The 22515-nt window shown below is 47.4% G+C and overlaps 1 protein-coding gene across 1 annotated transcript; it reads left to right on the top strand.

Annotated features, from left to right (window-relative positions):
- The first annotated feature begins 11896 nt into the window (after window positions 1–11896).
- LOC116968582 (histone H4) lies at window positions 11897–12305 on the top strand. The gene has a single exon (XM_033015351.1). It carries the CDS (start codon window positions 11942–11944, stop codon window positions 12251–12253), a length of 312 nt encoding a protein of 103 aa, XP_032871242.1. The 5' UTR covers window positions 11897–11941; the 3' UTR covers window positions 12254–12305.
- Window positions 12306–22515: the final 10210 nt, after the last annotated feature.

Raw genomic sequence — 22515 nt, 5'->3', positions numbered from 1 at the left:
TTGAGACTAAATATAAGCTGTAAGCTAGCCCAGAAGCCAATTTTATATCTTCTTATATTTTTAACTAAAATTCGGCTTCGTCAAAGTCTCCTCCAATTATAACATTTTGATAATTAAATTCTGCAATTATATTCAAAATTTTATTGAAAAATTGAGGATTATCAAAATTGGGCGCATAAATGTTTACCAACGTAATTGGCGTAGTATTGATCTCTCCTGTTACTATAAGGTATCTCCCTTGCTTATCTGATATAATATTCTTTGATTTAAATGGAATTCCTTTACGAATAATGATTGCAGTGCCTCTAGATTTGGAAGTGAATGAAGAGTGACATGTTTGGCCTATCCAGTTCGCCCTCAGTCTCGTCTGATCTTGATGTTTAAGATGCGATTCTTGTAGAAACGAAATGTCCGTGTTGTATGATTTCAACTGAGCTAGTATCTTGCCCCTTTTATTAGGTTCATTAATACCCCTTATGTTCCAGCTACATAGTGTGATTCCTCCCATTTTCTTTTGATTGTCGTCATGCATTTTTACCAATTTTAATGACCTTATTTATTGCGGTGCATCCATACCTCAGGACTCTGGTTATTTGGGGGGCGTTTATATTATAGACTTCTTTGGTAGTTCCCCTCTGCGATTGTCTTTGAAAAAAAAACACATAGATGTGACATATTGTGATAAAAAAAAAAAATAGAACAAATAAATTTACAGTGTCTGAGTATTCGACACTGTAGTGAGTGTCCCACTCGTCTGTGGGATTCGACATCGATACAGCTTCTGGTGTAGATGTTATGAAGTTAGCCCCGCTGCCTTTATTACCCTAAACCTAGGGGGTCGGTACCATTTCCAAATCAGTTCTATTTCACCCAGTTGCACTATATATATATATGTTTCATTCCGACTTATCAAATCTAATCATATATTCAATTACATATATTCCTCACTCTTTAACTATTAACTATTTATAATTGGTTTTAGCTTTGTTAATAGTGAGCTGTTCGCTGAGAGGGTTAACCAGAGTCAGGCTCCTGGAATTATGCCAGGTGCCTGAGTCTCCTCCCCTCCCCACTCGGGCTGCGAAACACATGAGATTACAGTGTTGTCTGCGTTATATAGCAGGCAACGCATTTTTACAATTTTTACCATTATATACCTCAAGTCAGTTTCCATTATTATTTCTATATTAGTATTGTTAGTTATTAATAATTATTAATTCTCTATATTTTGTGAAACTATGTAAGATCGTAAAGCGCCACTTGTCCTTGTAATGTTTTCCACTTTCAGCTCAGCTCAACAGATCGTCACTCCCATGTTTATCAGTCTTTCCTCGTTTGAACACAGAGTGTCCTTGAGTTGGATTCCACGATGACCGAGGGGAGATAATAATGTCTAGACACGTCTAGTGGAAAAACTGTTGCATTTAATAATTTTTAGAGATTGGTGTTATTTCTCTTTTCTTCTAATATTCTCGTTGGGGCAATAAGCAAGTTAGTTTGTTCATAACGTCCTGGTGCCGTGATTAATCTTCTGTTCCTACGCTGTGAGTTCTGCCACGATTTCTTGAGCATATTTAAGAGATGCTTCCGAATGAGTGAATGTTTTTGAAACTCCCTTGACAGTAATACGCATCCTGGCCGGATAATACACTCCGCGTATGACATCCTTAACACCGTAAAGAGCTTCTCTTGTCTGTGAGAACTTTCTTCTCTTTTGCACAATCTCGTAAGGGTTGTCCCGTAGGAGTTTGATAGAATCATTTCTGTACATCATCTTCTCTCCGTGTTTAATTTTTTTCATCAGCTCTTCCACTGTTGAGATATCCCGAAGTTTAACTATGATCTGTCGTGGATAGGCTTGGTCTCCTTGTGATCTTGGTTTAAATCTGGGTAGTCGATGTGCTACTTCAATTACAGGTGCCTCAGGTAGCTTGAGTACGTGTTTGATTAGATTGGCAGTGAACTCACAGGTATTCTCCCCCTCAGCTCCCTCTGTTACTCCACGTATTCGTATATTTTGGCGTCTTGAGCGAGCTTCGAGGTCGACACATTTATCAGAGACTTTTGTCAGTTGACTCTTGAGGCTGTCTAATTCTAACTTCATCGCCTGCATATCTCCGGTCATCTCTTCCACAACAGCTTCCATATCTTTCACCGCAGTTACATTTGCAGAAACAGTTTCCAGCACAGCCTCAAACTTCTTTGTGGACTCTTCCTCCACCTTATTAATTCTCCCCATTAGTTCTTCGTGCACACCCTCAACTATTTTTTTGCAGAGCCCCAATGCCCTCAAGGATTTTTTGATTACCGGCATTAATGGTTTGCATGTTTTCCATCATTTTTAAGTTTCCAGCTTCAATGTCATTTCTCAAGTCTCTTACTGAGTTCTTTATCTCCTCCATTTCGGTTTTCTCTTTTGTGGCCATCTCAGTCTTGGATCGTGTAGACATTCCAGAGTCCACTCCAGAGGTCAGTTCTACTGTTTCTTGATGTTTCTGAGTCTTCAGCAGGTGTTTTGTAACAAACTCTCCTCTGTGGGCTCTGACCTGGAGACGTGTTTTTCATTTAAAATGCCTCCGTTAAATTCATGGTGCTTACTGATGACGTCATCAGCACAGCGACCCGGGGCTCCGGTAAGTTTTTAAAAACGGTCCCGATCTCCAGACCCGATATTACCGCGAAAAATCGCGATTTTTTTCAGCGGAGCTAAAGAATTTGCGACTGCTAGCAGAGCATCACGCCACCGGAACTGACCCTAAATCTTTTTAATTCCCACAGTGAGTGCCAGTCATCTGTCATTGTATAAAATACAAGTCATAAAGTGATAGAGCTGTACAGCATGGAAACCTTGTCCATACCAACTAAGTTGACATATTGGGCTAGTCTATTTTACCTACTTTTGGCCCATATCCCTCTAAAACCTTCCTGGCCTTGTATCTGTCCAAATGTAATTATTGTATCCACCCCTATAGATTCTTCTGGAAGCTCATTCCAGATGTGGATGACACTCTGAATAAAAGTGTTGCCTTGAGGTTTCTCTTAAATGTATCTGATTTCACCTTCACCGTGTGCCTTTTTTATGAATCCTCTACCCTGGGTGAAAAACTGTTCATTCAGTTTATCCTGCCCATCAGTTTCAGGTACACATCAAAAAGGTCACTGTTTAGCCTTCAATGCTGCTAAGTTAAAAGGCCCAGCCCATCCATCCTCTCCCTATAATGCAAGCCCAGGTAACATGTGGTGCATCTCTTCTGAACCCGTTCCAATTTAATGACATTCTTGTAAAAGCTGGGCGACCAGAACTCTATACAATACACCAATCATGGTCTCACCAACGACTTGTGCAACTGCATCATGATGTGCCAACTTTTGTACTCTATATCCTTCCCAGTGAAGTAAAACATGCAAAACACCGCCTACACCGCACTGTCCACCTGACTCACCATTTTCAGGGAGCTGTACACCCAGGTCTCTGTGTTCAGCCACACGCTTCAGGGTCCTACCATTTATGTGCAAGTCCTGTCCATTGTTTCATGGACCAAAATGCAACATCTCTTATTTGCCATCTGCCCTTCCTAGGGGAGGAGGATGTTGGTGGAAGTCATTTAAACACAGAGAATCACCGTTCATACCGCTTCACAAGCTAAACATCAGGTGCTGTTCCTCCAATGTCCAGACGGAAAGGTAAATTGTTGCCGGCCCTGATTTGTCCCGGTCTTTTCTCACCTCCAACTTTCTGCCCTCCCCACCCCCTCCCCAATTTCAGGCTGAAGAAGGGTTGCGAACAAAAACGTCACTTATCCCTTTTCTTCTGAGATGCTGGTTACTCCTGCACTTTGTGTCTATCTTTATTATGAACCAGCATCTGCAGCTTCATATTTCAACCAGTTCAGCACAGGGATTAGCGGGTTTGCTAAATTTAAATTCTGTTGTTGATTGACGATTGGAAATGTCTTTATTTCGGTGGCGGGGAAGATGCTGGAGTCAATTATTAAAGAGGTAATAATGGGTCATTTGGATAGCAGTAAAAGGATTAGTCCACGTCAATATCACCAGACTGATTCCAGGGATGTCAGGACTTTCATATGAAGAAAGACTGGATAGACTCGGTTTGTACTCGCTAGAATTTAGAAGATTGAGGGAGGATCTTATAGAAACTTACAAAATTCTTAAGGGGTTGGATAGGCTAGATGCAGGAAGATTGTTCCCGATGTTGGGGAAGTCCAGAACAAGGGGTCACAGTTTAAGGATAAGGGGGAAATCATTTAGGACCGAGATGAGGAAAACATTTTTCACACAGAGAGTGGTGAATCTCTGAAATTCTCTGCCACAGAAGGTAGTTGAGGCCAGTTCATTGGATATATTTAAGAGGGAGTTAGATGTGGCCCTTGTGGCTAAAGGGATCAAGGGGTATGGAGAGAAGGCAGGTACAGGATACGGAGTTGGATGATCAGCAATTATCATATTGTATGGCGGTGCAGGCTCGAAGGGCCGAATGGCCTACTCCTGCACCTATTTTCTATGTTTCTATGTCTATGTTTCCAACATGGATTTATGAAAGGGAAATCATGCTTGACTAATCATCTGAAATTTTTTGAGGATGTGACAAGTAAAATGGATGAAGTGGTGCCAGTGGATGTAGTGTATCTAGATTTTCAGAAAGCCTTTGATAAGGTCCCGCATGGGAGACTGGTGACTAAAATTAGGGCACATGGAATTGGGGGTAGGGTGTTGACATGGATAGAAAATTGGTTGGCAGACCGGAAGCAAAGATTAGGAGTGAACGGGTCCTTTTCAGAATGGCAGGCAGTGGTGAGTGGAGTGCCGCAAGGCTCGGTGTTGGGGCCGCAAATGTTTACCATGTATATTAATGATTTGGAAGAGGGAATTAGGAGCAACATTAGCAAGTTTGCGGATGACAGTGTGAACTGTGAAGAAGATGTTAGGAGGTTGCAGTGTGACCTGGACAGGTTGAGTGAGTGGGCAGATGCGTGGCAGATGCAGTATAATATAGATAAATGTGAGGTCATCCACTTTGGCGGCAAAAACAAGGTGGCAGATTATTATCTGAATGGGGTTAGTTTAGGTAAGGGGGAGGTACAGCAAGACCTGGGTGTCCTTGTACACCGGTCACTGAAAGTTGGCGTGCAGGTGCAGCAGGCAGTGAAGCTTGTGGCTAAAGGGATCAGGTGGTATGGAGAGAAGGCAGGTACAGGATACTGAGTTGGATGATCAGCCATGATCATATTGAATGTTGGTGCAGGCTCGAAGGGCTGAATGGCCTATACCTGCAACTATTTTCTATGTTTCTATGTAAGAAGGCTAATGGAATGTTGGCCTTCATAACAAGAGGATTTCAGTATAGGAGTAAAGAGGTTCTTCTGCAGTTGTATAGAGCTCTGGTGGGACCACATCTGGAGTACTGTGTACAGTTTTGGTCTCCTAATTTGAGGAAGGACATCCTTGTGATTGAGGCAGTGCAGCGTAGGTTCACGAGATGGATCCCTGGGATGCTGGGACTGTCATATGAGGAAAGATTGTAAAGACTAGGCTTGTATTCACTGGAGTTTAGAAGGATGAGAGGGTTCTTATAGAAACATATCAAATTATAAAAGGACTGGCCAAGCTAGATGCAGGAAAAATGTTCCCAATGTTGGGCGAGTCCAGAACCAGGGGCCACAGTCTTAGAATAAAGGGGAGGTCATTTAAGACTGAGGTGAGAAAAATCTTTTTCACCCAGAGAGTTGTGAATTTATGAAATTCCCTGCCACAGAGGGCAGTGGAGGCCAAATCACTCGATGGATTTAAGAGAGAGTTAGATAGAGCTCTAGGGGCTAGTGGAGTCAAGGGATATGGGGAGAAGGCAGGCACAGGTTATTAATACGGGACGATCAGCCATGATCACAATGAATGGCGGTGCTGGCTCGAAGGGCAGAATGGCCTCCTCCTGCACCTATTTTCTATGTTTCTATGTTTACTTCTACTTAGTTCCTCCCACTGTTGAGTGCATTGTGCAGCAAGCTTTCGCCAATCTGTTTGGTTATGTGCAATGTGTTCCACCCTCGATAGGTTTGTGTGGATTACAGACTGGAAGAGCTTGACTTTTAGCATCTAGGATATCCCGCCACTAGAACATAATGCCTGCATTTTTCTGAAGACTGATGCAGCTTTACCAATTCGTGAGTTGATGTCGATCTCTACATCTCCATCTACTGTGAACATACGAATGGTGGTCGATTAGGAAAAGGGGAGATGCAACGAGACCTAGGTGTCATGGTACACCAGTCATTGAAAGTAGGATGCAGGTGCAGCAGGCAGTGAAGAAAGCGAATGGTATGTTAGCATTCATAGCAAAAGGATTTGAGTATAGGAGCAGGGAGGTTCTATTGCAGTTTTACAGGGTTGTGGTGAGACCACACCTGGAGTATTGCGTACAGTTTTGGTCTCCTAATCTGAGGAAAAACATTCTTGCCATAGAGGGAGTACAGAGAAGGTTCACCGGACTGATTCCTGGGAGATCAGGACTTTCATATGAAGAAAGACTGGATAGACTCGGCTTGTACACGCTAGAATTTAGAAGATTGAGGGGGGATCTTATAGAAATGTACAAAATTCTTAAGGGGTTGGACAGGCTAGATGCAGGAATATTGTTCCCGATGTTGGGGAAGTCCAGAACAAGGGGTCACAGTTTAAGGATAAGGGGGAAATCTTTTAGGACCGAGATGTGGAAAACATTTTTCACACAGAGAGTGGTGAATCTCTGAAATTCTCTGCCACAGAAGGTAGTTGAGGCCAGTTCATTGGATATATTTAAGAGGGAGTTAGATGTGGCCCTTGTGGCTAAAGGGATCAAGGGGTATGGAGAGAAGGCAGGTACAGGATACTGAGTTGGATGATCAGCCATGATCATATTGAATGGCGGTGCAGGGCCGAATGGCCTACTCCTGCACCTATTTTCTATGTTTCTATGTCTATGTTTCCAACATGGATTTATGAAAGGGAAATCATGCTTGACTAATCTTCTGAAATTTTTTGAGAATGTGACAAGTAAAATGGATGAAGTGGTGCCAGTGGATGTAGTGTATCTAGACTTTCAGAAAGCCTTTGATAAGGTCCCGCATGGGAGACTGGTGACTAACATTAGAGCACATGGTATTGGGGGTAGGGTGTTGACATGGATAGAAAATTGGTTGGCAGACCAGAAGCAAAGATTAGGAGTGAACGGGTCCTTTCAGAATGGCAGGCAGTGACGAGTGGAGTGCCGCAGGCTCGGTGTTGGGGCCGCAAATGTTTACCATGTATATTAATGATTTGGAAGAGGGAATTAGGAGCAACATTAGCAAGTTTGCGGATGACAGTGTGAACTGTGAAGAAGATGTTAGGAGGTTGCAGTGTGACCTGGACAGGTTGAGTGAGTGGGCAGATGCGTGGCAAATGCAGTATAATATAGATAAATGTGAGGTCATCCACTTTGGCGGCAAAAACAAGGTGGCAGATTATTATCTGAATGGGGTTAGTTTAGGTAAGGGGGAGGTACAGCAAGACCTGGGTGTCCTTGTACACCGGTCACTGAAAGTTGGCGTGCAGGTGCAGCAGGCAGTGAAGCTTGTGGCTAAAGGGATCAGGTGGTATGGAGAGAAGGCAGGTACAGGATACTGAGTTGGATGATCAGCCATGATCATATTGAATGTTGGTGCAGGCTCGAAGGGCAGAATGGCCTCCTCTTGCACCTATTTTCTATGTTTCTATGTTTACTTCTACTTAGTTCCTCCCACTGTTGAGTGCATTGTGCAGCAAGCTTTCGCCAATCTGTTTGGTTATGTGCAATGTGTTCCACCCTCGATAGGTTTGTGTGGATTACAGACTGGAAGAGCTTGACTTTTAGCATCTAGGATATCCCGCCACTAGAACATAATGCCTGCATTTTTCTGAAGACTGATGCAGCTTTACCAATTCGTGAGTTGATGTCGATCTCTACATCTCCATCTACTGTGAACATACGAATGGTGGTCGATTAGGAAAAGGGGAGATGCAACGAGACCTGGGTGTCATGGTACACCAGTCATTGAAAGTAGGATGCAGGTGCAGCAGGCAGTGAAGAAAGCGAATGGTATGTTAGCATTCATAGCAAAAGGATTTGAGTATAGGAGCAGGGAGGTTCTATTGCAGTTTTACAGGGTTGTGGTGAGACCACACCTGGAGTATTGCGTACAGTTTTGGTCTCCTAATCTGAGGAAAAACATTCTTGCCATAGAGGGAGTACAGAGAAGGTTCACCGGACTGATTCCTGGGAGATCAGGACTTTCATATGAAGAAAGACTGGATAGACTCGGCTTGTACACGCTAGAATTTAGAAGATTGAAGGGGGATCTTATAGAAATGTACAAAATTCTTAAGGGGTTGGACAGGCTAGATGCAGGAAGATTGTTCCCGATGTTGGGGAAGTCCAGAACAAGGGGTCACAGTTTAAGGATAAGGGGGAAATCTTTTAGGACCGAGATGTGGAAAACATTTTTCACACAGAGAGTGGTGAATCTCTGGAATTCTCTGCCACAGAAGGTAGTTGAGGCCAGTTCATTGGCTATATTTAAGAGGGAGTTAGATGTGGCCCTTGTGGCTAAAGGGATCAAGGGTATGGAGAGAAGGCAGGTACAGGATACTGAGTTGGATGATCAGCCATGATCATATTGAATGGCGGTGCAGGCTCGAAGGGCCGAATGGCCTACTCCTGCACCTATTTTCTATGTTTCTATGTCTATGTTTCCAACATGGATTTATGAAAGGGAAATCATGCTTGACTAATCTTCTGAAATTTTTTGAGAATGTGACAAGTAAAATGGATGAAGTGGTGCCAGTGGATGTAGTGTATCTAGACTTTCAGAAAGCCTTTGATAAGGTCCCGCATGGGAGACTGGTGACTAACATTAGAGCACATGGTATTGGGGGTTGGGTGTTGACATGGATAGAAAATTGGTTGGCAGACCAGAAGCAAAGATTAGGAGTGAACGGGTCCTTTTCAGAATGGCAGGCAGTGGCGAGTGGAGTGCCGCAGGCTCGGTGTTGGGGCCGCAAATGTTTACCATGTATATTAATGATTTGGAAGAGGGAATTAGGAGCAACATTAGCAAGTTTGCGGATGACAGTGTGAACTGTGAAGAGGATGTTAGGAGGTTGCAGTGTGACCTGGACAGGTTGAGTGAGTGGGCAGATGCGTGGCAAATGCAGTATAATATTGATAAATGTGAGGTTATCCACTTTGGCGGCAAAAACAAGGTGGCAGATTATTATCTGAATGGCGTTAGGTTAGGTAAGGGGGAGGTACAGCAAGACCTGGGTGTCCTTGTACACCGGTCACTGAAAGTTGGCGTGCAGGTGCAGCAGGCAGTGAAGCTTGTGGCTAAAGGGATCAAGTGGTATGGAGAGAAGGCAGGTACAGGATACTGAGTTGGATGATCAGCCATGATCATATTGAATGTCGGTGCAGGCTCGAAGGGCCGAATGGCCTACTCCTGCAACTATTTTCTATGTTTCTGTGTAAGAAAGCTAATGGAATGTTGTCCTTCATAACAAGAGGATTTCAGTATAGGAGTAAAGAGGTTCTTCTGCAGTTGTATAGGGCTCCGGTGAGACCACATCTGGAGTATTGTGTACAGCTTTGGTCTCCTAATTTGAGGAAGGACATCCATGTGATTGAGGCAGTGCAGCGTAGGTTCACGAGATGGATCCCTGGGATGGTGGGACTGTCATATGAGGAAAGATTGAAAAGACTAGGCTTGTATTCACTGGAGTTTAGAAGGATGAGGGGGTTCTTATAGAAACATGTCAAATTATAAAAGGACTGGCCAAGCTAGATGCAGGGAAAATGTTCCCAATGTTGGGCGAGTCCAGAACCAGGGGCCACAGTCTTAGAATAAAGGGGAGGTCATTTAAGGCTGAGGTGAGAAAAATCTTTTTCACCCAGAGAGTTGTGAATTTATGAAATTCCCTGCCACAGAGGGCAGTGGAGGCCAAATCATTGGATGGATTTAAGAGAGAGTTAGATAGAGCTCTAAGGGCTAGTGGAGTCAAGGGATATGGGGAGAAGGTAGGCACAGGTTATTGATACGGGACGATCAGCCATGATCACAATGAATGGCGGTGCTGGCTCGAAGGGCAGAATGGCCTCCTCCTGCACCTATTTTCTATGTTTCTATGTTTACTTCTACTTAGTTCCTCCCACTATTGAGTGCATTGTGCAGCAAGCTTTCGCCATTCTGTTTGGTTATGTACAATGTGTTCCACCCTCGATAGGTTTGTGTCCCGGGCTTCCAAATCCTTCTGGAATTTCCGCCTCCATGTGAGTATTGTTCGGCCTCTTTTTCTTCTTCCGTCAGGTCATTGCTATCTTAGATGCACGATCTGGTGACATTCTGATTACATGTCCTGCAAATTTCATCCTGTGTACCTCTATGTCCTGGCTGAGAGGCTTTGTTGCAGTTTCCCGGTAGATATCCTCATTTGTGATGCGGTCTCTGTAGCTAGTCTTCAGGATCTTCCTCAAGCAACATTGTTGGAATGCATCCAATTTATTTTTCATCTTCACATTGATTTTCCATGTCTCACTGGCAGAGAGTGCTGTAGGGAGGATTACAGACTGGAAGAGCTTGACTTTTAGCATCTTGGATATCCCGCCACTAGAACATAATGCCTGCATTTTTCTGAAGACTGATGCAGCTTTACCAATTCGTGAGTTGATGTTGATCTCTACATCTCCATCTACTGTGAACATGTGAATTAGGATGTGTGGCCGATTAGGAAAAGGGGAGATGCAACGAGACCTGGGTGTCATGGTACACCAGTCATTGAAAGTAGGATGCAGGTGCAGCAGGCAGTGAAGAAAGCGAATGGTATGTTAGCATTCATAGCAAAAGGATTTGAGTAGAAGCAGGGAGGTTCTACTGCAGTTTTACAGGGTTGTGGTGAGACCACACCTGGAGTATTGCGTACAGTTTTGGTCTCCTAATCTGAGGAAAAACATTCTTGCCATAGAGGGAGTACAGAGAAGGTTCACCGGACTGATTCCTGGGAGATCAGGACTTTCATATGAAGAAAGACTGGATAGACTCGGCTTGTACACGCTAGAATTTAGAAGATTGAGGGGGGATCTTATAGAAACTTACAAAATTCTTAAGGGGTTGGACAGGCTAGATGCAGGAAGATTGTTCCCGATGTTGGGGAAGTCCAGAACAAGGGGTCACAGTTTAAGTATAAGGAGGAAATCTTTTAGGACCGAGATGAGAAAAAGATTTTTTCACACAGAGTGGTGAATCTGTGGAATTCTCTGCCACAGAAGGTAGTTGAGGCCAGTTCATTGGCTATATTTAAGAGGGAGTTAGATGTGGCCCTTGTGGCTAAAGGGATCAGGGGGTATGGAGAGAAGGCAGGTACAAGATACTGAGTTGGATGATCAGCCATGATCATATGGAATGGCGGTGCAGGCTCGAAGGGCCGCATGGCCTACTCCTGCACCTCTTTTATATGGTTCTATACGTCCAAGAAAGGTAAATCTTGTGGCGTTTTCCACAGCTTCCCCATTGATTATCAGTTAGTCTATTGGCTGCTGGTCTCCAGTCTGCATGGTCTTTGGCATCTGGCAGCTGATCTTTAATCCAACCTTTGATCCACTCTCCTCCAGAGCTGATATCTCTTTAAGGATTTGTCTCGACTCTGCTATGTGCAATGTCATCGGCAAAATCTAGGTCTGTGGGGCGTCTTCCTGTTGCAAAAAAACCGAGGGCGGAGCTGGAAGATGAGAGACGTCCCACTTTTTGTCTGTCACTTTGTCTCCTCCTCTCCCCGCCTCTCACTCTCTGCGTATCTCGGGCAGGTCGGGGCGCTGCGTATAAAATGAGATAGCACCAGTTAGACTATCACTGAGCAGCGACTCGAGTGAAACAGCATCATGTCTGGTCGAGGGAAAGGAGGCAAAGGATTAGGCAAAGGTGGAGCAAAGCGGCACCGCAAAGTGCTTCGCGATAACATCCAGGGCATCACCAAGCCAGCTATCCGCCGCCTGGCTCGGCGTGGTGGGGTCAAGCGGATCTCGGGTCTGATCTACGAGGAGACCCGCGGGGTGCTGAAGGTTTTCCTGGAGAATGTGATCAGGGACGCGGTCACCTACACCGAGCACGCCAAGCGCAAGACGGTCACTGCCATGGATGTGGTGTACGCTCTGAAACGACAGGGCCGCACTCTCTACGGCTTCGGCGGCTAAATAACTACCCCATTTATTCCAACACAAAACAAAGGCTCTTCTAAGAGCCGCCCACAGCCTCACAGAAGGAGCAGTGACCACGAGATCTGATTAATTATAATTTGTTATAGAACAGTCTGGGTGGCATTAGATTAGATTCGTTTATTGTCATTCAGACCTTACGGTCTGAACGAAATTGTGTTGCCTGCAGTCATACACAGAACCAATAAAAACAAAACATACAATAAACACAAATTAAACATCCACCACAGTGAGTTCATCAAGCACATCCTCACTGTGATGGAGGCAAAGTCTAAGTCTCCGTCTCTTCCCTCCTTGTTCTCCCTCTGCGGTGAGGCGATCGATCCAGGCCGGAGATGCCGCCCTCCAGTCCAGCGGACCTCCGTGGTGATGTCGCCGCCGCCGAAAGCCGGAACGCCGTCGCCGCTCCGAGACGGCCAGCCCCAGCATCAGCTCCGGGCAACCGCCCCAGCTCCGGGTTCCGCCGCCCCAGCTCCGGGTCCCGCATTAGGTCATGAAGAGAGGCGTTGCTACATGGAGTCACAGATTCGTGTCGGCGAAATGTCGCCTATTCCTTCCCTCCACAAATGCTGTTTGACCGATTAAGTTATTTCCAGTAATTGGAGTCGTCACACAAATGAAAGTAGATTCAATTTTCTCTCTGCGGATTGATAAATGTCCCCTCATTCGACCTTTCTGAAATTCCCCAGCTCCCCACTCACTGCACCCCGTTGGGAGAGAGCTCCGTGTATCTGACGGAGAGAATGCGGACTGTGTAGAAACCCGGATAGATGCGGCGCGCTTTGTGTGGGGAAGATGTTGGCTTTATTCATGGCAACTGGAGGGACGTAACGTGGAATGTGAGTTAGTCCTGGTGTTTCATACGACAGCGGATAAACAGAACGGAAATACCCCGCGCCCACCCCAGCCGGTATTCAGCCCTTCGACAGACACGGTGGGTGACTCTGAAAAGAGCCGTTGGGTCGTTAGATTGACGTTTCGCTGATTTGTTTGCTCTTACTGCCAGAGGTTGCGCTGCTTTTCTTGGGCCTGGATATTAGGCAGCACCAAAGATCATAGCAGCACCCGCCTTGAGCAATGGTCACGTCTCCCAGCTGCTTGTGGAGCTCCTCGTCGTTGCGGACGGCCAGCTGCAGATGTCTGCGGATGCTGCGGGTCTTCTTGTAGTCCCGGGCCGCGTTGCTGGCCAGCTGGACGGTTTCAGCCGTCAAATATTCGAGCATTTTGGAGGACCAGGAAACCAAGATCCAAGAACCAAGGGAATTGTTTACAAACCCCATATTGGAGCTGACACTGACAGGTGATTGGGTCATCTTCTCTTCATCCCAGTGGTGTACAAGAAGCGCCTGGTGAGTAGATGGGTGCCTTGTTTTTTTAAAATAACCAAGCGTACACAGATTGGGGGAAGGTTCCCCCCCTTAAGATAATGAAGGAGGACAATGTTACCTAGGTTTTCTGAAAGGCAATACATGTTTGATCAACTTCATCAATTCTTTGATAAGCAACATGTATTGTCGTTCATGAGGCAGCAGTGGGTGTACTCAGCAGGCATTTGATCAGATGCCAGATCAAAGGTTATTGTGGAAAATAAAAGTTCAGAGATTGGGAGATGACGTGGGTGTGAACAGAAGCGAGTGGACATGAATTAATCTTTCTCTGGTTGCCCACTGACATGAGTGGTATGTCACAGTGATTAATGCCCAGGCCCAAACTTCTTACAATTAATGTGAATGACTTCTCTGACAACCAAAGTTTTGATAACTATATTACTGATAATATAAAGAGAGCTAGGAAAGTACTTTGTGAAGGGTACATAAGGAGGATACAATGATCTATATATGTGTCAGGTAAATGGGCAGAGATCTGGCATATTTTATCATCCCCACGTCCCCTTCACTACGTACTTTCCTACTTTGTACCATCCGTAAATTCAGTAATCCAACCTTCATTCTTCAGTGAAGTAATTGAGAGGAATTGCAAGAGGTTTGAGCCCAGACATTGATATATTTCCGTTGGAACATGGGTAGAGCATTGGCAGATGGAATGAAATCCTGACAAATGCATTTTAGGATGTAAAATAAAGATGGGTCGTTGGCAGGATGCTAAGTTATGTTGATGCATAGACAGACCGAGGGGTTAAAATCCAAAGTTCCTTGAAAATTCCAATGCAGTAGATAGGCTGATGAAGAAAGTATATGGCATCCCTGCCTTCCTATGTCATGGCATAGAATATAATGGATAGGATGTTATGCAGCAACTTTACAAAACACTAGTTAATCCACATTTGGAGTATTTGTGCCATTCTGCCTCTCTTCTCCATATGTGGCATGAGAAAGAATGTGGTTGTACTGGAGAGAGTGTAGAGGATATTCCCCACGATCTGGCATGGACTGGAGAACCTTATCTATCAGGAATTATTGGAGCCGCTGGTCTTGTTTTCCCTGTAGTGAAGGAGATTGATTACTAACCAGATAAAAGTATATAAACCAGTGAGAGGCAATGACAGGGTAGAACATCAAAATCTATTTCCCATGCCAGGTGTGTCAAAAACAAGAGAGCAGAGGTTTTCTAGACAGGGAAAGGTTGACATTTGAATCATGGCACCAGAAAGATTGTGGAATCAGGCACGGTCTGCATGTTGAAGAGGCATTTAGACAGGCAGTCTGAAGAAGGGTCTCGACCCAAAACGTCACCCATTCCTTCGCTCCATAGATTCTGACTCACCCGCTGAGTTTCTCCAGCTTTTTGTCTACCTTAGACAGATAGTTAAATAGGCAAGACGTACAGGGCACAGTCAGATGGGATTTATGTAGATGGACAAAGATGTGGGGATGGACGGAGAGGGCTGAAGTTCCTATTTCTGGGCTGTAGCACTCTATCGCTCTGCAATTGTCCATTTTTGGAAAACGGAAGCATGTTGTCCGAATTGTGAGACATGACAGAGATCTGAGATTCAGAGAGTTCTTGGGTTCCTGGTGCCTGATTTTCAACGGCTCATTCGCCAGGTACAGAACCAATCTGGAAACCAAACAGAATGTTATCTGATGAAGGATCTCTGGCCTGAATCATTAACACTGTTTAATCTTTCACAAGGACTGCTTCCCCAGAAACTATGCAGACTGAAGGGCTGACCTCAAAGTTACAGAAAATTATGAGGGTCGGAGGGAATGTGGATACACAGTCTTTGTCCGAGGGTTTCAGAATCTAAAAGTATTAGGCAAAGGTTTAAGGTGAGAGGGGACAGAGTTAAGGGACACGTGAGGGGCAAGATTTTTCAACAGAAAGGGATGTGGGTTTATGAGACAAGCTGACAGATGAGACGATAGAGGCAAGTAGAATTAAGGGCCAAAGGTTGGCAAATGTGACACCCTCATGAAGGCCCTTGCTCAGTATGGACGTTGGGCTGAAGAACCGGTTTCTGTGCTTCACAACTCCAGTAAATGCTGCCTGACCTGCTGAACGTTTTCAGTTCTCTCGGAAAGTTTTCGGAAAAAATCCCACACGGTCACGGGGAGAAGGTACAAACTCCGACAGACAGCTCCCGTAGTCGTGATCGAACCCAGGTCTCCGGCGCTGCAAGCGATCTACCTCTACGCCCATTTCCTTATTATTCTGAATAATCAGTTTCTTTCAACTTTATATTAAATCCACTTTAATTCTCCCCCCTCTATATAAATCATATGCGGTGCGGATTTACTGCCGAAGCTAAGGTAATTCAGCTCTTCTACGCACTGCTTTATCGAGATCTGAATATTTTATGATGTTTGTGCATCCAAGATGGCTGATTTGCACATTGGCGCATAGTGTGACAAATCAGGTTGATCTGAGGAGTGAAAACATGGCATCTGTGTGACGTGCAAGTTTATCCCAAGACTGTGTCAGTGACAGGATTGAGTACAGTTGTTGACAAATGCTTTAGTGCCCGACGGCTGCTGGCAGTGGGATTCACTGGGAACTTGTGTCATGGCCGTGCTGTTGATGAGAAGCGGCAACTCTGATGTGAATGTGAAATGTAGGACATGGTGGAAAACTCAGCAGGTCAGACAGCATCTGTGGAAAGAGAAATGGCTGACATTTTAACTCTGACATGCTTGATTGGAACAGAGGAAGAAAGAAATGTGTCTCAGCAGCAGAGAGGGCTGGGAGGGCAGTGGGTGGAACAGAGTGAAGTTCGCTGATAGTTGCACCAGGGCTACTCAGTAGTTAATCTAGTGATGCAGGGGGCTGGGATCCACAGTGACTCTGATCAGGTGGGCTATGTAGAAAATGGGATAGTAAAATCCAGTGGGATGAGTAGACAGAGACAGGAGGGGAATCTCGCGAAGGGCCGGTGGGGTTAACTGCATTTACTTGAATGAAAGGAGCCTCACGGGTAAGATGGGTGAGCTGGGATATCCTGGAGGGATCGACTCATGGAACTTTATGGTTAAAACTTGGGAATAAGAAATGGACAATCACTATGATGGGATTATACTGTCTGCCTCTCAATAGTCAGCATGCATGAGGAGACCAGACATGTAGGCTGAATGAGGAAGGATGTGAAATCAATGTGTTTGTAGTCGTGGGTAATTTTAACTGTTGGGTGGGGAAAAGCAGTGATGTTGCAACAGAAAGCAACATCCAGGTCTGTGCTACTAGGACTGGCTCTGTGGCACAGTGGGGATGAATGAGACCAGTCAGGCGACAGTGATAGGATACTTGATAGTCAGGGGAAAAGAAGGAAATTCTGTGAGGATAGGAAGAGGAAGATGGGACTGATGAATGCATAACTGAAAAATTGGAGCAGGGAGTCAGATTATTGGATTATAGGGATCTTTTCTGCAGCAGCAGTGACCTGCACAAGAGGGACGGGTTACACCTGAACTGGAGGGTGACCAATATTCTGGCGGACAGATTTGCTCACGGTACCAGGGAAGATTAAATCACATTTATTTCAGTAAATGTGGCCGGACAAATAAGATCGTCGAACACTGGACGTGAATAAGTACATGGGATTGGGATATTACAGCCGCTGCAGAAATATAGTTAATAGAGGGTTGGGCTGGTAGCTTAATGTTCCAGGGTACCAGTGCGATAGGCGAGATGGAGCAGGAGAAAGAGAGGAGAGGTAGTTGAGTTTTTGATGAGGGGGAACATCACGCAGTTATCTAAGATGAATATATTGAGGATTTATGAATGGAACATTGAAATGTGGGGGTGATCTTGTTGGGAATTACAGCAAATGCAGAAAGATTGGAGAAAGTTCCAAGAATAACAAAGGCTGTGAAGTGGATTTTATGTTTCTGGATATAGACTAGGATTGAGGCTAAGAGGGGGTGGGCAAAGCTTCAACTATTCTTGTGAAATAGGCAAGTGTCTGAAATGTAGGTGGGGAGGCACTTTAGTTCTATTTGTGTTAGAGTCAGTTATTAAAGATGGGATAGCAGCACATTTGGAAAGTGGTGAAATCATTGGACAAAGTCAGCATGGATTTACGAAAGGTAAATCATGTCTGACGAATCTTATAGAATTTTTCGAGGATGTAACGAGTAGCGTGGATAGGGGAGAACCAGTGGATGTGGTGTATCTGGACTTCCAGAAGGCTTTCGACAAGGTCCCACATAAGAGATTAGTATACAAACTTAATGCACACGACATTGGGGGTTCAGTATTGATGTGGATAGAGAACTGGCTGGCAAACAGGAAGCAAAGAGTAGGAGTAAACGGGTCCTTTTCACAATGGCGGGCAGTGACTAGTGGGGTATCGCAAGGCTCGGTGCTGGGACCCCAGCTATTTACCATATATTTAAATGATCTGGATATGGAAATTGAAGGCAATATCTCCAAGTTTGCGGATGACACTAAGCTGGGGGGCAGTGTTTGATACAGTCTGCCCTCTCCTCATTCTCATCCACTTCACCTCCCTGTACTTTTCCACCGGTCCCTCCTTTTCCTCACCTGCCTGCCTGCCACTCCCCTCTCATCAGCCCAACTCTCCTCACCTGTTGCACTCAGTTGCCTCTGATCACCAATTAACCCGGTATATAGACTCTCCTCTCCGTTCACACAGTGCCAGATTGTTCTCAGCATTCATGCAAGACTCTCCAGCGATTTCCCGACTTCCTGCCTGGCTTCGACTCTCCTTTCGTCTGTCCCTCGCTGGTTTGTTTGCATCGTGTGTTGGATCTCCTGGTGACCGGACCTTCCGCTACCCCGACTACGTCTCCTGCCTGCCCCTCTTCGGAACCCTCGCTCAATCCTGAGCCTCTGTGTTAGTACGGTGTACCCATTCCTGTGTTACTACTCTGTGTTACAGTATCGTAATAAAGTTTGTTACCAACTTTACCTGCCTGATTCTGTGCTACTATTGGGTCCAAGCTATACCCGTTACAGTACAATCTGGCCAACAATGGACTCAGCGCACACAACGTCTCCGTCAAACCGCTTCGAGAGGATTGAGCACACGCTCCTGCAGCACGAAGCTATGCTCACTGCCTCCAACTCCGAGGTTCGACAGGCTGTGTCAAACCAGGAGCAAGCATTGGTTGCACTAGCCACCCAGGTCCAACAGCTGACGACCACCCTCGCCCAGGCTACACCCCATGCTTCGCCTCCGGCTCCGACAGCACGAGCTCCCGGTCCGCCAGGACCATCACCTGAGCCCCGGGTGGGAACCCCGGAGCGCTACGCTGGAGACCGGGAGGGCTGCAACCCATTCATCACGAACTGTTCCATTCTCTTTGCCCTACAGCCCTACACCTTCGCCCAGGAAGCGGCGAGAGTGGCGTTTACCATTAATCACCTGACTGGCAGAGCTCGGCTGTGGGGAATGGCTGAATGGGAGCGACGCACGCCAGCTTGCTCCTCTTTCCAGGCCTTCGCCGTGGAGCTTTGCAAGGTGTTCGGTGAGGTTTCGATGGGGCCGGACGCTGCAGGAGGTCTGCTGGGGTTGAGCCAGGGGAACCAGAGCGTCGCTGACTTCGCCATCGACTTTCACACCAGGGCCCGTCAGAGTGATTGGAACGCCCCGGCCCAGTGTGACGCTTTCTTGCTGGGCTTGAGTGACTATATCAAGGATGAGTTGGTGTCCCACGACCTTCCTTCTTCTCTGGATGGGCTTATCGAGCTATCGACCCGTCTGGACCGACGCATTCTGGCGAGACGTCAGGAGAGGCGACAGGGACAGGCGGACCGCCAGCTATCCACCCAAGCTCGTTTTCCTCCGGAAACTGGACTACCCTCGTCGGGGCAACCGTCGAGGCAACCCGAACCCATGCAGGTGGGTCGCACCAGTCTCACCCCCAAGGAACGGGAACGTCAGCGTCGGGGTAACCTCTGTCTCTACTGTGGCCTGGCGGGTCATTACATCTCCAAGTGTCCAGTAAAAGGCCAGACTCACCAGTAGCGGAGGAATTACTGGTGAGACGAACCTCTGAACTTTCCTCTGCCCGACGCCCTCTTTGTCATGCCCGTCTGCTGTTGTCTGATGGTTCTCACACCCTCGCCACCTTCATAGACTCTGGTTGTGACATTAATCTTATGGACAAGGAACTAGCCCGCCAGCTTGGCATCAGTTGTGTTCCCCTGCCTGAACCTGTTCCCGCCAACGCCCTCGACGGCCATCTCCTGGGGACTGTTTCTCACCAGACGGTCCCAGTGCGCATGCTCCTGTCTGGTAATCACCATGAGACCATCCAGTTCTACATCCTGCAGTCTCCCCGTCTACCCCTCATCCTGGGTTACCCCTGGCTTCGGCGACACAACCCCAACATCGACTGGAGGACGGGGGTCATCTTGGGTTGGAGCCCTTCCTGCCACCAAGTGTGCCTGAAGCAAGCCTTCATCTCCTCAACCGGCCACCTGCTCCAGTTCTGCTCCAGATCTGACGGGGGTCCCAGCCGAGTACCATGACTTTGGGGAGGTTTTTAGCAAGTCTAGGGCCACCTCCCTTCCTCCTCATCGGCCCTATGACTGCGCCATAGACCTCCTGCCTGGTTCCGCTCCTCCCAGGGGTCACCTTTACTCCCTGTCCGCCCCTGAGAGAGGCGCCATGGAGAAATACATAAACAACTCCTTGGCTGCTGGTCTCATCCGTCCCTCCTCGTCTCCTGCTGGGGCTGGGTTCTTCTTCGGGAGAAGAAGGACAAATCTCTGCGTCCCTGCATAGATTACCGGGGGCTCAACGGCATCACGGTGAAGAATCGCTACCCTCTCCCACTCATCTCCTCTGCTTTCGAGCTCCTGGAGGGGGCCACCATCTTTTCGAAGTTGGATCTACGCAACGCCTACCACTTGGTCCGTATCAAAGAGGGAGATGAGTGGAAGACCGCCTTCAACACTCCCACGGGACATTATGAATACCTGGTGATGCCCTTTGGCCTCACCAACGCCCCGGCCGTCTTCCAGGCTTTGGTCAATGATGTTCTCAGAGACACGTTGAACAAGTACGTGTTCGTCTATATTGATGACATCCTCATATTTTCACGGACCAAGGAGGAACACGTACGCCACGTCCAGGCAGTTCTACATCGGCTCCTGGAGAACTCGCTCTTCGTTAAAGCTGAGAAGTGCGAGTTTCACTCCCCGTCAGTCTCCTTCCTAGGATACATCGTTGGCCAAGGGAATATCAAGAAGGACCCTGCCAAGGTCTCTGCTGTCACCACCTGGCCTGTTCCTGACTCCCGCAAGCAGCTCCAAAGGTTCCTGGGGTTCGCCAATTTTTACCGACGGTTCATCCGTGGCTACAGTAGTGTGGCCGCTCCCCTCACGGCACTCGCCTCCTCCAAGGTTCCGTTCCGGTGGTCTGCCGCGGCCGACGAAGCTTTTCAGACACTCAAGACATGGTTTACATCAGCCCCCATCCTCCAAGTTCCGGACTCAGAGAGACAGTTCGTGGTGGAGGTGGACGCCTCCGACGTGGGGGCGGGAGCTGTTCTGTCCCAGCGGGCTGACGGGGACCAGAAGCTCCATCCAATGCGCCTTCTTCTCCCGACGCCTGACCCCTGCTGAGAGGAATTATGACATTGGCAACCGAGAACTGTTGGCGGTTAAGTTGGCGTTGGAGGAATGGCGTCACTGGCTGGAGGGAACCGAGCAGCCTTTCTTGGTTTGGACTGACCACAAGAACCTTGAATACCTCCAGTCAGCCAAGAGGCTCAACTCTCGTCAGGCCCGCTGGTCTCTCTTCCTCACCCGCTTCAACTTCTCCCTCTCCTACCGACCTGGGTCCCGCAACGTGAAGCCCGATGCCCTCTCTCGACAGTTCTTGGCGAAGGAGGAGCCTGCCTCTGGCCCCAACACCATCCTCCCGTCCTCGCACAGGGTTGCCTCCCTCACCTGGGAAGTGGAGGAGAGGGTCAAGGCGGCCTTGGAGAACCAGCTGGGACCCAGCGCATGCCCTCCTGATCCCCTGTTTGTGGTTTCTGCCCTGCGGTCCGACGTCCTTCAGTGGGCCCACAGCTCTCGACTCACCTGTCATCCCGGCACTCAGCGGACCAAGGAGATGGTGCTACGGAGGTTCTGGTGGGCATCGCTGGGGAAGGACACTCGGGAGTTTGTCAACGCCTGTCCCGTTTGCAACCAGCACAAGGTCTCACACCAAGCTCCTGCGGGTCATCTGCTTCCACTGCCTGTACCCCATCGACCATGGTCCCACATCTCCCTGGACTTCGTTACCGGCCTTCCCCCATCCCGTGGTCACTTCGTGCCCCTGCCCACGCTTCCGTCAGCCAAGGAAACTGCCGAGCTCATATTACTCCACGTCTTCAGGCTCCATGGTCTCCCCGTCGATGTTGTTTCCGACCGGGGACCCTAGTTTGCCTCTGTGTTCTGGAGGGAGTTCTGCACGCTTGTGGGGGCCACCATGAGTCTGACGTCCGGATTTCATCCCCAGTCCAACGGCCAAACTGAAAGGAAGAATCAGGAGATGGAGATGGCGCTGCGGTGTATGGTGTCCAAGCATCCCTCCTCCTGGTCCCAGCAGTTGTTGTGGGTGGAGTACGCCCACAACACCCTGACAACCTCGGCCACTGGGCTCTCCCCTTTCCAGTGTGCCTACGGGTTCCAGCCTCCACTGTTCCCAGCGCTGGAGAAATAGGTTTCCTGCCCGTCCGTCCAGGCCTTCATTCGTCGCTGCCGCAGGACATGGACCCAAGCCAGGGCGGCTCTTCTCCGCTACGTGGACCGTTACGCCACGGCTGCCAACCGTCACCGCACCCAGGCCCCCACCTACCTCGTGGGCCAGAAGGTGTGGCTGTCGACCC

This window comes from Amblyraja radiata, chromosome 45 (assembly GCF_010909765.2).
Source record: "Amblyraja radiata isolate CabotCenter1 chromosome 45, sAmbRad1.1.pri, whole genome shotgun sequence".
Taxonomy (NCBI): domain Eukaryota; kingdom Metazoa; phylum Chordata; class Chondrichthyes; order Rajiformes; family Rajidae; genus Amblyraja; species Amblyraja radiata.
This window is presented reverse-complemented; position numbering and strand designations above follow the sequence as displayed.

Excerpts from the sequence above, each read along its gene's own strand:
- LOC116968582 (XM_033015351.1), top strand. The coding sequence starts at position 11,942 with ATGTCTGGTCGAGGGAAAGGAGGCAAAGGATTAGGCAAAGGTGGAGCA.